The following is an 18,727-nucleotide window of genomic DNA, read 5'->3' on the forward strand; positions in this document are numbered from 1 at the left end:
TCTGTACCTGCCTTGAATTCTGAGAGTCTGGTTGTTAGTGTACACAGTGTGAAGAACATTGGCTAGTGTTCATTAGGGGCAGTACTTCTGTATGCAGTGTACATAACAACCAACTCCCAACATAAAATTTCGCAGGTATACTGCAAGTGCCGTTATGTGAGTCCACTAATCACTAGTAGTTTGTTTTAGTAACTGAGTGGGGTTTGCAGAGTGCACGGTGGGGGGGGATGCAGAGAAATTCAAAGAAAACAGATTTGTTCAGTCATACAGGGAAGGTTGCAGGGAAGTGCAAAGGTGACTAGTAATAGACAGGGAAACGAACATGTCAATGTAAAGTGGTGGATGGGTTGCAGGAAGCTGGAAGGTAGAAAGGTGATCATTGGTGAATAAGTTGGCCTTAGGTTTTCTAGGTCCATGAAAGGGTTAAAGTTTTTTTGGGAAGTAAGCAAAGGGGTGGTACCCATCAGGGTATGAGTCCTTGCGTTAATGGTGGTCCTGCACGACACTTGGTTGTTGTGGGGGCTAGGTGTAAAATGGGATTATGTGCTCATTGTCCCCGAGGCGGCGGGCTAGCGGCTGGGGGCCTGGTGAGTGAGCGGAAGTAGTTTTGGTTAAAGGGATAGGATAGAAAAATAATTTCTGGTAAATAGAAGGTTGTTATTGATATGTTTCGTGTTGAGGTTGTTTATATGGTTTATGTAGATTATATAAAATGTTATTTATTTACATTATGATTAACAAAATGAGCTGCTATGGCCAATTTAATTCAAAAAAAGGTTTGTGGTTTTTATTTGGTTAATGTGGGGTTGGGTTGAATTGGTTGGAGGTGCAGTTCATGGCTTCCTCTACTTTGCCCTAGTCAAGGGAATTGATCACTGGTGGGGGGCAGTGGTAACCACTGTTGAATGGGTGCAAAAATCAGCAATAAACAAAAATACCAGGGATTATTAGTGGTTAATAGCTATTTTTAAGAGTTTAACGTCTCTATTGCAAAATTACCAGCATATTGCATATTCAGCATGGAGTATAGTGTTCATTTACGTATTCTCCACAGCTCCTAAGGACCACAATAACTGCATTATTAGGTCAATTTCTTTTAAACATACTGAACTAAAGATCTTAACCAAATAATTAAATATTTTGATATGAAATGTTCCAGGAATACCTCTCTGCAATGAAAATGTTCTACACGAAATTTAAATGTATTAAGCTTAATAACATATCCTTTGCAAGCATAAAATTCATTTTGCTACATAAACCTATATATTTTAACTCAGCCTCATTGTGAACAATGTTTTATTGTTCTGACCCCACAAATGATAGCCAGATGAGTTTCCTTTATGAACACTAGGGATGAGCGGGAATGCCTCTGGCATTCTCGCGAAAATTTCCTCGAACTTCTGATGGGAAATTTTGGCAAACCAATTTTGCGAAACCATTGGAAGATCGAGGAAATCATTAACCTCTAGTGCCCAGGGATCGCAGTTTCTCCATAGAGAGTTCATCTGCAGTTCAGTTCAGATAAGTACAGCCTGGTGACCGTGGGAACTGAACCGCAAAGTTCCCACGGTCACCGGGTGCCCTGGGATCGCAGTGGATTCTTAGGGCTGCATTCAATCTTGTAGCCCTGGGAATCCTCCTGTTTGCAATCCCTGGGCATCCTGGGATCGCAGTGGATTCTCAGGGCTGCCTTCGTTTATGCAGCTCTGGGAATCCTGTTCAAAACAGGAAATTCAAAACCTCTAGTGCTCTCTGATTGGATGAGGAAAGCTTTCCTCAGCCAATCAGAGAGCACTGGAGGTTTTGAATGGGGAGACTTGTCCCCATTTAATCTCTAGTGCCGGGGATCGCACAACTGAGCTAATCAATGAATGCAGCCGGTGCAGCATTCATTGATCAGCACAGCTCGCAATCTTTTTTTTTTTTTTTTTTTAAATTCAATCTCGTTTGGAAAATTTACTTATAATTTCAGTAGGCGAGAACAGCCTAATTCGTCGTGAGATCGAGTTTTAAAAACTTTGTTGCTCATCCCTAATGAACACCACTCCATATTATCAACCATGGTGAATTTTCTGGGTACCTTCTAAAGTATTATGGATGGCTCAAATATTAATCAGAAACCATGACCCTATAAAACTTCCCACAGTGATAAGAAGGTCCTATTATTTTGCAGTGGTATCTATATAGTTTTATGTAATAGATTACTTTGGTAAGAATATTAAATATTAAAATGTAACTGTATGTTAGATACTGCATGTGCAATACTTTGCTAGGTTCACAAATTTTTCTGTTTATAAGAACAAAAGGTATATAAAGCACTTTTTCAGGTTTATATTTTGAACATTTTGTTAATTATATTGTGCTGTACAAAAATATCACAAGAAAACTCTATTAAACAGAGAACATTGTCTTATTTTTGTTAGCTGGAATTAACTCCCACACACACTATATGCAGGGTAATATAAATCAGTGAAGAACCCTTTTCAACAGGTTAATAGTAACTTCGGTTACCAATGGCCAGATCAGTATCTAGCCCTATCTTTTCTACATTCCATAAGAATAAAATAAAATTAGGTTGTTTTCTTGTCAAAACTTTCTTTTTTAGTTTTGCATAAAGTAGGAACAGCCTAGATGGTTAGATCCCTTGCCAAGGTTTTATTGCCCTCTTAATTAGACAGACTCACTCTCTTTGCTTATCCTAATGACTATTGCCATCATGACAAAGAAAAATTGATAGGAAATTTTACATTTGTCACCAAAGCAAATCTTTCAATAGGAAAACATATGACCTCTGTCAAAGAGGGGATTTTATTTCAGCCCTTGTTTTGTTTCTGGGAAAGGAAATGAAGAGAAATGTACCCAATGAAGATAAAAATAATTTACAGGAGCTTTAGGTTTTTCATCAAGATTTAGCTTTTTTGAGATACTGGGGCCCCAGAGTATAAATTTATATCCTATAGTCCCAAACAGATGTGCAATAGTTGTTATTCCAACAGTAAAAAGAGTTAGTGCTGTAGCAAGCAGAAAATTTAAATTCTTATTATGAAATGCTGCTACCCATAATGTTTTGCTGCAGAGTGGGGCCATCAGATTTTACACCGGCAACTCTTAGTGGCCAGAAGCCCATTGGACTGGTGATTGGTACTGGGAACTTGAGTAACCATACTGAGGGTTTAACAAAGGGCACCCTCAGGAATGGTCATACAGAATGTTTGCCTCTTTGCCTCAGCATTTGCAGTTTTTGACCTTCAGCTATTCAGACTGTGCCAATCTGACCAGGCCACTTTCTTCCACTTCTGCACCCCTGACCAGGGTCAACACTATCAATGATTGACAGTGGTCAGGATGGGCAGTGTTATGCAGCCTCATACTCAGCAAACTATGGCACACTGTGTTCTTTTAACTTTCTTTCTTCTTTACTGGCCACAATAAGATTTTGTACAATTTGATTTACGTACGTTTTGTGGACCAGACAGAAACCCAAATTACCCTGACACCGGTTTATTAGCTATCTTTCCTTGAACCATCTTGAACCACTTTTGATAAATCAAATTTATTGCATTGCTATTGTGGGCACATGATTAGATAAGTTTCTTGTTCTGTTCATCTTTTCACACACCTGATCTGCTGTACATGGATTATAGGAGATATTTCAAAATGGAGATTCATTTTGCATTAATGACACAGAGCTAAGCTTTAATGTTTTGGCTGATCAGCTTCTATTTGTATGGATAAATATATATATATATATATATATATATATATATATATATATATATATATACGGCAAGCATGTTACTTCAAAATTTAAATAATTTTCTTTGGTGTCCCAAGGTTACCTGTTGGAATCATTACTACTAAATGCACTTCATAATTATTTGTATTCAACTAAAAACTCCCTACTTGTGCTGGCCCCCTATGAGTTAGTATGGCAAGAAAGAAAATGTTCTATTTAAAAGTGAAAATGATTTATAAATAAAACCATAGGCATGAGTAATTTGTTTACTTACTGAACTTCCAGGAAATCCAGGTTCCCCTGGTTCACCCTGTTACAAGAAAGCAGATAATTTCAATAGTGATTCATACATTAAGGTATTTTAGGTATTGTGCAAGGGATAAATTAGTTATTACTGTCATTTTTTTGCCCTGGAATTACCTGTCAACCATAGGAATAAGCTGCTTATCACAAACACTAGTTAAACAGGAAGATTTGCTGAAATGTTTTTATTCTAGATTGAGTGGGTAAAAAAAGAACCTTTATCAAGTTTTGATTGTTAAGTATGGGATGAACCAAATGTATTTGTTTGCAACACAGCCATGGGAAATCAAACATTGTACATTTGTCACCAGAACATGAGGTGAGGTTAAATCTTCCAATAGGGTCACCTGTTCCAAACACCACGAGGCAAGTTTCCCCATTTTGTAGAGATGTAATTTCACTTCCTCTTACATGTGCAGGACAGGAAATGAAGGGAAGTCATCCCAATAAGCCACAAACATCAAGAGACAAACTGACAAACTAACTTTCCTATCATAACCAAAACTGAAAAGTTTGCCTATACATATATAAATCATTCATTTGTCTTTCAGCACACTTGCATTGTGTGAATAATTGCAGCAATACTTGATGTACTGTCTAACATACCTAATATAAGTTAGATCTACAAACTAAAAAAAATCATACGGGAAAATTATTAATGCTTGGGATATTATACTTTTAAAATGTCTGCTGTCCTCCAGATTTTTCATTGGTCGCAAACTGCCCTTTTTATCATAGTGATTTCACAGCTATGGGGACAATTTGAATAGCAAACCACTAGCAATTTTTAAATTTTTCTTACACAGTATTTATATATGATCAACATATTACGCTGCACTTTATGTCAGTCATGTCACTAGCTATCCCTCAAAGGGACTCACAATTTAATATCCCTACAATAGTCGAATGTCTCTATTAGAGTCAATTTTGTGGAGAAACTAATCAACTAACTGCATGTTTTTAGAATGTAGGAGGAAACCGGAGGAAACCCACACAAGAACAGAGAGAACCTGCAAACTCCACACAGATAGTGTCCTGGCCGAGATTCAAACCTGGGACCTAGTGCTGCACTAGGCTGGAGCCACCATGCTGCCCATATATGGTACATATACAGAAAAATAAAGTTTTAAAAAAGAAAAAATATTATTTTTCAATGACCAGACAGTATTTAACCACCTGGCCGGTAAACCCGACCTTGGTTCGGGTCTATCGATTTTGCAAAAATCGATAAACCCGAACTTTTCTCACCTTATAAATCCCAATCACTTACCTGGTCCCCGCTGCGATGATCCAGCGTCGATCAAAAAAAAAATACTCAACTTCTCCCTGTAGCTCCTTCCGGACACGTCTTCTGTCTTCTTTCTTCATCTGGCGAGTGCAGTAACTATCACCGGGGTTTCCTGGTGACGTCGCTGCATGCGTCGGTGCGGGCGGGAGGCAGGGCGGGAAATTCAAAACTTTGTATTGAGTTCCTTTGCATTGAACTCAGTACAAAAGTTCCTTATTATTATCGCTATTTTCAGTATTTTTCACTTATTTATGTATTCTTGTTTAAGCTGATTTTTGTGTCTTTTATTTAATTTTATTAAAAGTATTGTTTTTTTTTACATGATTGTGTGTTTCAAACATTTTTTATATTCATGATATCTACTAGACCCTTGTTCGGACATATTTCTGTAAGTTACAGGTCTACAATTTAAAAAAAAAAAATCATGAAAAACAGTGTACTGCTTTTGGTACAGAAATCTAGACATCAGTGTAACGCCCAGGTGGTTAAAATTGCAACCAATGTTTTCTGTCTCTGCAAAAAGCAATATTTGTTCTGTATTAGATAGAGTATTGGGATTATACATACGCTACAGCTGAAAATACTACTGGTATAAATAGCAAAATATTAGTTAGAAGCCTTTTAAAACATTAAAAATGTATGCTACTTCTTAAGTTTATAATTGCCAGATATATATATATATATATATATATATATATATATATTTGCAACATTCACGAGCCATAATTTCATTATCGTGTTATTTATTTTTAGCAAAAGTGAAATTACACATTTAAGTAATATCTATTTTGGTGAACAGAACATTTTTAGGAGAAAATTATATTGTGATAATATGGCAAATTGAGTTAAAATGATGATTAAATAGAAAAAAGTTTTTTATGGCACTTTTACTAAAAATTTACTTTTACCTAAAATGTATCTGTATTTAACATAACCTACAGAACATCCAGCGATTGCAAGACCTACCGGTAATCACTGTCAGCAGTGCCTTAAGGTTTCCTAATTCTATGCAGTTATACAACTACCTAGTGACAAAAAAAACTGTTTCCTTTTCTCTTCTTTTTTCCATAAAATCTATGCTTAGGCATAGATTAGGTACGGCAACTACTTATTCTGGACACCTTTCTGCATAATCTGAGTTAAAATAATGCCCCCATATTAGTATATTGAGCCTTTTAGGGGCTCATGCTAAGGCGCTTTTGTTCATTTAGAATGGTATGGCATTTTCACATTTCTTCACAAGTTTACAAGATTTCACATCCTGCTGTAAGTAGGTCAAGTACATGTTATTTCTAGGTCAAATGCATCTGACAATAAATTCTGAATAATCTAAATGATGTCTCACACTGATGCTATTGAAATGCCCTTGGTGTGTTAAGTGACTAATACATTTTTGTTTGGTAGTCTTTGGTGGCTGTTTATTGACATAAAAACACAAAATGTGTTTTCAGTTGTTCTCCATTGTGTAAACAAAGAGTCCTCTACCTTTTGCCCCACAGGGCCACGCGCTCCAAATAGTCCCATCGATCCTTTGGAGCCTGCTTCACCTTTTACACCCTGCAAAGTAATGATAATAATAAAATACTTTATAAAAAAATGTCCTGATAAATAATAAAAACTCTGCAAACAGTTTCAAACCCCTGGCAATATTGTAATGCTCTCTATTATTAGATAATTCAAACAGAACAGGAAATTGGAGGGGGACATCCCCGTACTTTGTGTACATTTGACTGTGACTGTCAACAGAAATACCACTGATGGGGATACATACAGCAAAAAAAAATAATTTTCTAGTAGAGTAGATTAGGTTTTCAACCTCTACATAGGATTTTTTGGCCTGTTTCTGTCTTCATAAGGAATTGTTCCTCGAGGCGATGGGTGACAAACACAACAGATTATCTGAGCTACATTCTTTTATCACAGAGTCATTGAGATCTTGTTTATTTTTTTAAACAAAATAGATATTTTACTGCTTAACGCCTGTAAAAGTAATAAATTAGTATATTATCTTATGATTTGGAAATGTCAGTTAAAATTAACAATAGGGTAAATAAAGATTTGACTTTATAAAATCTGATATAATGGCCTCAGATTTTTTATTCTTAGGCATATATTACAGTAACCAAACGTTGACAAAATGTTCTGTGATATCACAGACAATAAACAAACAATTATATTACTTAGGGCATACTTACTTTCTCCCCTGGTGGTCCATCCTCTCCCTTTTCTCCTTTGTCTCCATCAAAGCCAGGATGGCCTCTTTCACCCTATATTAGGAGAATTTGTTGATTACTAAATTAACAGTCAATTTATAAGGACATTGTTAACTGCTCTGGAAATGTCATATATTGAGTACAACCTGAATTTGAAAAAAATGCATTCACAAAAAAGCAATGCATATTAAAACACTAATGACACATACTAAATATTGTTTTGTGTGATGTTCTTACCAGTGCAAAGAAAATGAGTTTGTTCAAACTAAAATAAAGTCAGCAGGGCGGGAGAGAGTGGATTAGGTTTAAAAAAAAATCTTTTTTTGGGATGAGATTAACTTTTAATATGAAATGCAGTCATTTTTGTATATACTGTACAACCCAACATATGTTAATCAGTAAGATCACTCTACTACTTTGTGGTTTATCATTACTAGTTTTTAGGTCAGCTGCTGCCTGAGTCGCTGCACATTGAACAGAAATAATGACAAGAGCAAAATCTGTCAACAATATGTGGACTGTACAGTAGACTACAAAATGCTGATACCAAGTCAAGTTCTGGTATTTAGACTACTTGCATTAAAATCATTAGAGATCTGTGATAATGTGTGGCTCTCATATAAGTACTCTGAATGAGTCCTTAAGTTATATTCGTCTGAACATGTATAACATTTATCATATACACAATTAATGATAAATAGAAAAGATTTGAGCCAGAGATAGTAAAATAAAAAGGTAATAACAGTTTAACAGTGTTATGAATTATAGTTTTTGGTTTATTCTTAGAGTTAGGATAAGTGTAGGCAGTAACCTGTTGTTCTATAGCTTTCAGTAACACAAAGTGATATGTCCAAATAGTTATTATTGTGGAGGATTTGAACTTGATAAAGATATACAGTATATTAATAATTGCCCACACAAAGCAGCTGTCTAATCTTCTGCCAGGATATCTGCCTCCACTATCAGCCCCTTCTGGATAGAAAAAAAAACAAATACTTTTATCACTTGTGGTGATCGAAAGCTAGAAGTTTTTAACATTTAAATAATAAAACAATACATTTACAATATTTTAAATACTGTATATGTCTGCTGCAGGTTGGATCATTTGACAACCATTCCTTTTAAAATATTCCTGGATAAAATAATATAATTTAAAACTATGCAAATCCAGATGCCAGAAGATTCCTTACATAGGAATAGTGTATCAAAGTATGAATCTCTTAGAAGATCCATGCACTGGTTGATCCTTAGCTCTGGAGAACATCCAGTGGCAGTGCATTCTGTGTAAAAAAAAACAAAAACGAAAAAAACATGCTGGAATACCCATAGCCAGGTTTGTAGAACTTTGGAGTGGCATGTCACAGACACAGATAGGATTTTTTCCCTAAAAGCTGACATATGCTGTGTGTACACCCAAGTTACTGGAATATAAAGTCATTGGGGTTTTTACAGACCAGCCACTTTGTTCATTCATCTATTGTAGATTCTTATGTACATGTTCCAACGATGCTCTGTAAAAAACCTAGGTTGTGGTTTTGGGGTAGGGACTTATATAAGTGCATTAAGTTGATTATACAAAACTATTTACTAGGGTCATTGGAAAATGAATAGGGAGGCAGGAAAGGTAGGTATGAGAAGCACAGCAGATAGGTGATCACAGGAACTTGTTAGGGTGCCTTGAATCAAAAAGTAACAAGTTCACTTTAGAGTGAAGCAATAAATATATTTGTCCTGATTTATTGAAGTTCTCCAAGGCTGGAGAGAATACACTTTCAGAAGTGAAGCTGGGTGATCCAGAAAACATGGAATGGATTCCATTTGCTCAGCCTACTGAAGCGAAAGTTAGAAACGGCCCTGAGTCCGGTAGACCTGACAACTGCTGATTTTGTCTACATGAAAAAGCAATCTTGCCTTTACCCATTCTATTATCTGTGGATTGAGCGATTCCTGCAGTATTTATTTATTTGCATGTAATTGGGTATTCTTTGCAAAGTAAATTTTCACCACATTCATTAAATTATTATTAAAAATTTGCTGGGTAAACAGACTATATTCATGAGGTACTCAATCAGTACTTAACTGCATATATTATATAAAGAAGTTAGAATTTTGGACTGGTCTGCTGGCTTTTTCTTTTCTCTTTCAGGGTAACGAGTTGCTGGGGAGAAGAGTGATCAGCTGTGGCAGAGTGAGTCACAGCTGATCATCCAAATGGTTGCTGATACTTTGGCAAAAAAGTCAACTTCCAATCACTAAGTTCTCTAACCCTAGTTAGTTTGGACTTGCTGCTAGCTTACCACCTGCCCAACCCTGTCACTGTTTATCTTTACTGGGGGTATTGTCACCCATTTTGTGGGTGGAAAGTGGTTAACAAAGTTTAGGATAATTTTTTTTTGTTTGGTTTTCAAGTATTTTTTATGCCTGGTTGTTAGGTGATCTTGCCCATTTTGTGGGTGGACAGTGGTTCATATGATTTAAGATGGTCATTTATTTTTGACTAATGGTGCTGGAGTCTTGAATGACTAAGATTGTTGGGTATACAATGTTTATCGTTATGGTTTATGAGTTAATTATTGTTATTATTATTATTATTATTAATAAACAGGATTTATATAGCGCCAACATATTATGCAGCGCTGTACATAAAATAGGGGTAGCAAATTACAGACAGTGACAAAGGAGGAGAAGAGGACCCTGCCCCAGAGACCTTACAATCTAGGCGGTGGGGGAAGTCTCACACAATAGGAGGGGAGATATGGAGTGATCGGTAGTAGTGAGTGTTTTAGGAGACAGAAAAAGACGGGTAGGCAAGTCTGAAAAAGTGTATTTTGAGTGCTCGTTTAAATGAGTGGAAAGTGGGAGCAAGCCGAATGGGACAAGGAAGACTATTCCAGAGATTCGGAGCACCTCAAGAAAAGTCTTGGAGCCCTGCGTGTGATGAGATTATAAGTGAGGAAGTCAATTGTAGGTCATTGGAGGAATGAAGAGAGCAGCTAGGGGAGTATTTTCTACCAAGTCAGAAAGGTAGGTTGTACAGGAGCTGTGCATGGATTTGAAGGCAAAGCACAGAAGCTTGAATTTGATTCTCAGATGAAATGGAAACCAATGGAGGGAACTACAGAGAAATGTAGGAGAAGAACAGCAGTGGGAAGGATGGATGAGTCTGGCTGCCGCATTCATAATAGATTGTGGAGGAGAGAGTCCGTTTAGTGGAATCTCAGAGAGGAGGATGTTACAGTAGTCCAGACGAGAGATGATGAGAGCGTGTACAAGGAGTTTAGTGGTCTCAGGGGACAGGTAGGAGCGGATTTTGGAGATGTTGCGCAGGTGAAAGTGACAGGACCTGGAAATGTTCTGAATATGGGGGGTAAATGAGAGGGCAGAATCCAAGGTGACGCCAAGACAACGTGCCTGGGGGGAGGGATGAATAACAGTGTTGTTAACCATTAGGAATATGTCAGGGGGGGGATTTGGAATTTGAGGGGGGGATGATGATGAGTTCAGTTTTGACCAGATTGAGTTTCAGAAATCTGTCAGACATCCATGATGAGATGGCTGACAGGCAGCATGAGATAATAAAGTTCAAGTGTAATTTTTTTAAAACTCCAATAAAGAACCATGGCTGAAAGGTTAAATTCATGTATCTAGTGTTTTGGTATTGTGTGTGTTATATATATCATACATTTTGGTGTTAGGGTGTACAATGCCATGGGCCTAGACTATCGTTTAGAATGAAGTATGATTTGATGTAAATCAACTATTTGTAAATGGTGAACATTAAGCAGCAAACTGTACTTTTCTCAATTTTTCATTTGTTAAAAAAGCATTAATTTCATTTTTTTTGACAAATTTGAATTCTTCATCAATCCTTTACTCTCTCTCCATACACCTACTTTCCCTACCCAAGTATTGGCTACAAATTTTAAGCAAGACAATCAGATGTGATGCCCCAGCTTTCCACTGTTCTATTTCACAGTCACTCTTTGCTCACTTCTTCTCCCAGGACCCTAAGTGAACTGTTCAACCTCTCCCTGGTATTTCCCCTTCAGCCTTCAAACATGCCAAGTTTATTTTCAGTGCTATATCCCTTCATTCATATGGCTTCAAACTACTTGAGAGCTTTGTTTAAAAAACACTGAAAGATTGATTAACTCCAACTTACTACTTGACTATCTTTAACCTGGCTTTTAACCTGCACACCTAAATTCAACAGCTTTTCATGAGGGTGGCCAATTACTTTCTCATTTTACAAGGCAACACAAGCAGGTAAGCAAGTGTTTGTGAGATATACAGAGTGAGGGAGAAACAAGAACTAAGACTTTATAGGGCATAAGTACTAAAACACATACCATGCCTCATAGTGTCCATTTTAAACATTCATCTATTTAACTTTGCATGTGTTAAATCTACTGACCTGTTCTCCCTTATTTCCTTTGTGGCCTGGAGTTCCAAATATAGTCATTGGATCACCCTATAGAAAGAAAAAGGACACAAGGTAAAATGCCATTATTGATACTACCCTGTACTGTATATCTCACTCATGTAACCTTTTCTCTGTCTCATGAACAAAGCTTTATAAAATTATGCAAAATTAGTCTATATATGTATATAATATATATATAATCATATAATTATGATTTTGTCAGCAAAAGCTGAGGAACCATTGAGGTTCCTATAATATTTTTTTTATCCGTGCATTATTAGGGTATGCTAAATGACCATATTGCTGAATACATATTTTGGTCTTTTACCTTTTCTCCCTTGAAACCTGTCAGTCCTCGATCACCCTACAAAAAAAAAGATTGTATTTGTAGTTAACATTATATGGTAGAAAGGGGAAAAAATGACCTTTTTAACCTCTCTAAATTGCTGTACATTTCCTCACAACCTGCGAGATGTAAATAATGTGTATATATTATACAGATATAGGTTATTAGGTACTGACATATCAGTAACTATCATATATCACCTTACATCAATAAAAATCTACTGTTTGGACATTAAAACTTGAATTCAATATAACTACTGGCCAAAAAAATCAAAAAAGAAAATGATATAGTCAAATTATTTCCAGAGGTTTTGGGACTATATGTGACCTTCAGACATATATGTTAGTATGCCCGGTGCATTGTTTATTTTTTATATATGTATTTATTTTTAATAGCAAATTGAATTTTTTGTACAATAAAGTTTATTGGAAATATATCGAAATGTGTGATCCATTATTTCTTTTTTGTATGTATTGATTTATTTTTAATTGGAAACAGTTTTTCATTGTTCTTTGTGCAGAAGTAAAAATACAACTTTTTATGCATAGAATTAATATGTCAGTGGCAACCATATTACAGGGATTTAAATCTGCAATAGTTATCTCAGGAAAAGCTATGCAAGTTAAGCATTGATCTACTCTTTTCTGTTCTACTTTAATTTCTTCTCTAAATTGTAGGAATGAGGAAAAAGACACAGTTACATTTTACACTGTCATGAGATAATGCTTGATAATCCTTTTCAGGCAGTTAATGGGAGACAACAAACCATAGGTAAACCCAGTGTGAGCGAGCAGTGAAATAAATGAAATTCAAACGAAGAACAGCTAAAGTCCAAAGTCGAGTTTCAGTACCAAACTGGGGCTAATTAAAATATGAAAAAAGAATGGAGCTTCCTAAATTTTCAATAATTGTCTCCAACAAACTGCCCTCAAAAGCATTTATTAAGCTAGTTTTAAACTGTATGTATACCTAACCCTTTTTAGTTTTAGATATAGTAGTGAAAGGGAAAGTTTGTGTCAGTCAATTTTTTGTTAGAGGAATTTCCCTCTTAGATTTGTGCCATCCTAATAGGTGCTCCCATTGCAAGTTTTGCCCTAACCTTTCTACTGGTGACAACTCCAGAATTTTAGATTTGCCATCATCAAAAAAGGAGTGTGTGGCAAATTTTATTAGTGTTTAAAATTTTTTAACCCATTTGGTATGAGCAAAGGTAGACAGATACAATAAGAAAAAAAAATATTTTCACAGCTAGACTTCCCCACACAAACATTAGATGGATTTACTTAAACTTATGTACACCTATCATAGTCAAATGTTGCATTTAATACTTACTCTTTCACCTTTAGCACCTGAAAATCCCTTTGAGCCCTGTAAAAAACATATATACATTTTACATCAAAGACACTCATATTTAATATTTAAAATGAACATTGAACTAGGTGCCAAAAGCTTGGTATGGTGCTGTAGAGCACACAGGCTCAGAAATAGAAGCTTTTCTGTACTCCACAACTGTAAAAAAAAACTGAATCATATTTGTGGTAAGAGTTCAGTGCATGGGTATCATGGTCTCCAACTGTTGCCTCAAGTGCAGAAGCAGCCCCTCTTATCCTGTATCATGGGAAATGCTCATTAACCCCCTGCTTTTAGCACCAGCTGACTATGTACTTACAGGCCCATCGGAGTGGGCTGTTCTAGGCCTGGTGGGGGGTGCTGGCACCTGTTTCTCTTGAGGAACAAGGCACTTAGCACTCATTCTATTGTGATGTGTAGAAAGGCCATTCTTCACTGTTGACTAGATAAATCTTCCCCCATGATCCTTCTGTTTTCCACCATGTTGCAACATCTTTTCAGAATGGAATGGATTAAGGCTTTCTCCTGCCAAGAGGCTTTTGCCCAAAGTTTCATTGACACCCTTAAACCCTCTCAGCTATACAGCTGTTTTCATCACTCCTCCATGTAATTCTGAGAATGATTGCAGGAGACCTTCCCATTACTCTCCCCTAGTCACTCCCCCTTTGACTGACCCCATGTTTTCCTCTTTTTTTTCCCACTCATGTCATACCCCTCCCCTGCTCCAGTGCTCTATACTTGTTGACTACTTGCAATGGCCTGTTGCCATTATGTTACCTTATGTTTCTTGTGTCATCTGCTAATTGTATGTATACTTATTGTGCTGATAACTTACATTAATAGGGGTGTTTGCTGAATATAGTAGTGGCACAAACCCAAGTACATCTCTAGATAACCATTAGATATAACAATTATAGGATGGAGAAGGTGATAACTTACACCTTCTCCATCCTATAATTGTTATATCTAATGGTTATCTAGAGATGTACTTGGGTTTGTGCCACTACTATATTCAGCAAACACCCCTATTACTAACTACATAGATTAAGAAGAGAAAAGGTCAGATGCTGAATTAATTTCATAAAAAGGCTGCTATGCAGAAGTTCAGGACATACATTTTAATTTACACACACATAACACACACTTTTAGACTAACACACTTAGTTTCAATAACCTATTTTTAAACAATACTGTTAACATATTTATTTAAAGTATATGCTATGTTTTTATGCTCTAAACACGTGCTAATTTGATATCAAATACTTTTTTGAATTCTGTGCAAGAACAACAGTACTTTTGGTCCTTAAATACTTCTCATGCTAAATAGTATTTTTTGAAGCTATAAAGTAGCAAAAATAATATTCCATAGTACTTGACCAGTATGGAGCAGTGAATCTGGGATGTGCTTTAATATTATTATTTGTTTATTACAAGTTATTTTCAATAAAAAAAAGAATATCTTCCATAGAAAACAAAACTTTGCTTTGTACAGTCAGGTGTACAACTCCTGACCAGCACTGTTCACACTTTTATTTTGTATAGCTGATCATATAAATAGCTTTAATTCATATAAGATAGTGCTCACATGCAGAAACTGCTCCAAGGTAACAACATTCTAATATGCTGGTAAGGCTAGGTAAAAAGGGTTAAACAATCATTAATTTATATTAGCATTCAGTGTTCATTAAAGCTGAAAAAATCAGGTGTCAAAGGGTTAATTAGATGACAAATATGTAAACATGAATTGGACAAAAAGAATTTCTGTGAAGCAAGGCAGAAGTTGTTATGGAAACTGCAAACATTCACAATATGATGTGGATGGGCAAGAGGGGAAGGCTCTGTAATTGTACTATTCTTATGACATGTTATCCTAATGAGACTGGGCATAAATAAAAAATAAATGTTCGCAAATGAGATTTAGGTTCACAGTCTCAAGATGAAAATGCCCAATGTGTGGGTAATCTAAAACAATCAGTAAAGCCACATATTATTTGAGGTCCCATGCTGACTTCCCATCATTGGCTAGAATTAATAAAGGAAGGCTATTTAAAGAACAAAAGCATTAAAATAATTTAAGCCCTATGTAGGGGAATAATATGCTCACTGCCGATTGCATAAAGAAAGTGCATAGCCACAATATTCTATTAGGTGATGAAATCATCTGAGTATTTATAATGGAGTTGGATGCAGATGGTTTCATCTGTGTTTTGGGGTCACTAGTTAACAATAATGCAATTTGCCTTTCTTGCGGAAAATCATGTTGCTTCCATTGTCACATTATTAAATAAATTCAATATATGTGCTAAATCTGAAAGTGCGAATAAGGCTATTTATGATTGTAGAGGTGGAAGACCTTAAAACTTAAAGTTAAACTATAGCCCCACTTTTAACATGGGTGATTCAGGCAGGAGTTATGTTATCCTTGCACTGCCAATCTAGATCAAAGATCGCACCCAGGGAGAATATAAGAAGCAAAATGGTGGAGGTAAGAAATTGCAGATTTAGTTCCGCTGTATATATAAAGATTTTGAAAAAAGAGCATACAAGACATATAGGAAGCTGGAGGGGGTTATCCCAAAGGCTGGGGACTGACTCCCAAACTCACATATGTGAACTGCTTAGGCACCAGAACTGACCGTTTATTGCAGTCATTTGACAAAAGGATCTTTGGCTCATATTGTAATTAGGCCACCCTGATTTGTGTGCCCAGCAGCCAATCAGACCGGAATCTTCAGGAAAGGAGTCCCAAGGAGTCGCCTGTAGCACTAAGAGTCCCCTAGACAAAACGTCCACTAGACCCTTAGCTTCTGGACAGGATCAATAAGCCTACAACACTTGTAAAGTACACATGTTCAGCAAGTGACTCCCCAAGAAACTTGGTCACATCCCGTCCTTCACAAAGTCCAGCCCTGCAAACTTAATTCTACCTGAAACCGCCTTGCAACATAACTATATTTCCACAAAGCAGCACCATATGTCTTGTGGTCAAATTTTAGCTGGAATTGGTACTTGTTTATACTTTCATACAGGATCCTTTAAAGTTACAATTTGTAAAATAAATTACAACAAGAGGCATACAAGTGGCACTATGTTTTGTACTGATACAAAGAATGTTCTACTTCATAAAAAGTTATTTATTCCTCACAATTGTGTCTGTGCTCATGGGAACAGTGCCCACTATTCAAGACCATCCCTGACATCATTGGCAGACTGGCATTTCAGTTCAGTGCCAGCTTTAGAATCCACATTTGGAAAGATCGGTGTGTGCATAAATAGATTTATTTATAACCATACTTTAGTCAATACAGCCATTGTTGCTGCCAGTATGTTACTGTAACACACAAATGATTGTTTGGTACAAGCAACATGAGGTAATTTTCTAAACATGTTTTTACAAAATACCTTTTAATCAGATTTATAAGAAACTATACTTTGAATAGAAATGATTGGTTGTAAGTATTTAGTGTATAATAAACATGCCAACATATATGAGAAGAGGTTCTCAAATCTATATACAAAACATTATCAGTGCTAACCCTTGAGATAAACGTTAAAAACACAAAGAACAAATAAAGAGAATAGCAGTGTTTATATGGCAATAAATAAATTGTATTAATTTGATTAAATATTTATATATGTCATGATGATGCATCCCAACCATTCCACAGGTTCATATAGACAACAACTTTATACTTTAAAAAAGGATATTTCCTCCTTTCCTACAAACTTACCATTGTACCTGCTGGGCCATTCAATCCTGGAATTCCATTTTCCCCCTAGCAAAGCAAGCCAAAAGGCAAATCAAGACACAAGCCACAAGCTACTATATATCACCATATGTTACGTACATTGAGAAAGACCTTCAAAAATAGAAAGACACACTCTTACCTTTTATTTACTGACATATAGGCCCTGATTTATTAAAGCTCTCCAAGGGTGGAGAGAATACATTTTTATCAATGAAGCTGGGTGATCCAGCAAACCTGGAAAGGATTCCCTAAAAGTCATTTGCTATTTGTTAGCAAATATTTTTAATTCTGGACCAGATCCCAACCAGGTTTGCTGGATCACCCAGCTTCACTGATGAAAGTGTATCATCTACAGCCTTGGAGAATTTAATAAATCAGTCTCATAAAGCATATCACCTATTACACAACCTAGTATATGTACTGGCTGGGAGTTTTACATTAGAATTTACAATTGTAATTCCAATGCCTGGATGATAACAAAAGTGTTTGAAATGCAGCTTTCCAACATCTGTAATCAGCCAGTCTTCTTTACAAACAAAAGGGATACCGTGATAAGCTGATTCAGTACCCCCACTACTCCCTAAAGGGTCCTCTAAGTAAGAGTGAAAACACATTTTACAGTAAGACAGGTGCACCTTGTAACATTTTATTAAACTGGCTGTAACATTAAGGGTAGATAAAGGAATTGCATTAAATTACAGTAAGCTATATAAAGGGTACATTAATACTGAGGGGAGCATTTTTTTACAGTAAAATAGATTTGTGCCTTAAGTAGGATACATAAGGATGATCAGTGAGATGCTTTACTGGCTTAAAATTGTAGAATGAAATAGTTCCCTGAGTAACAAACAAACTTTCCTGCAGTGTTTTTCTCAACTCCTTTATGTTGTACCATCTGTAAGAAATGTTTGTCAGGCGCCATCTGGTGGTAAAACACTATACTTGCATGCATTAAGTTTGCCAACATACACTGAATATACCTATTTTAAAGGAAGGTTAAACATGTACCTGCTTATAATTGAAAAAGTAAAAAAAAACTGCATAAATTAAATAATTAAAGTCCAAGCAGTTTAGGTGATGTGTTCTATATTTGTGTTCTAGGGAGAAGGAGCAGTCCATACAAAAAATCACGTAGGTATATTTTGCATGCATTATAAAATCAGAGCCATTTATCTGTATGGAAAATACAGCCTGCACATTTTAGAACAAAACAATCTGCATGAAAAACGAAAAAAAAATGTACAATCTTTGCATGAAAATGGGAACTTTTAAATACATAATACACTTAAGCATCTGTTGTACGTCAGTTTATAAGGCCT

General features: G+C 36.0%; 1 protein-coding gene across 1 annotated transcript in view; it reads right to left on the minus strand.

Moving 5' to 3' along the window:
• LOC140322496 (uncharacterized) overlaps positions 1-18,727 on the minus strand; it is a 129,034-nt gene that overhangs the window by 32,221 nt on the left and 78,086 nt on the right. The window contains 7 exon segments of the mRNA XM_072399057.1: positions 4,011-4,046; positions 6,813-6,884; positions 7,523-7,594; positions 11,955-12,011; positions 12,292-12,327; positions 13,642-13,677; positions 17,391-17,435. Coding sequence (XP_072255158.1) covers positions 4,011-4,046; positions 6,813-6,884; positions 7,523-7,594; positions 11,955-12,011; positions 12,292-12,327; positions 13,642-13,677; positions 17,391-17,435 — 354 coding nt within the window.

The sequence above is a fragment of the Pyxicephalus adspersus genome, chromosome 2, assembly GCF_032062135.1.
Source record: "Pyxicephalus adspersus chromosome 2, UCB_Pads_2.0, whole genome shotgun sequence".
In the NCBI taxonomy this organism is placed as follows: domain Eukaryota; kingdom Metazoa; phylum Chordata; class Amphibia; order Anura; family Pyxicephalidae; genus Pyxicephalus; species Pyxicephalus adspersus.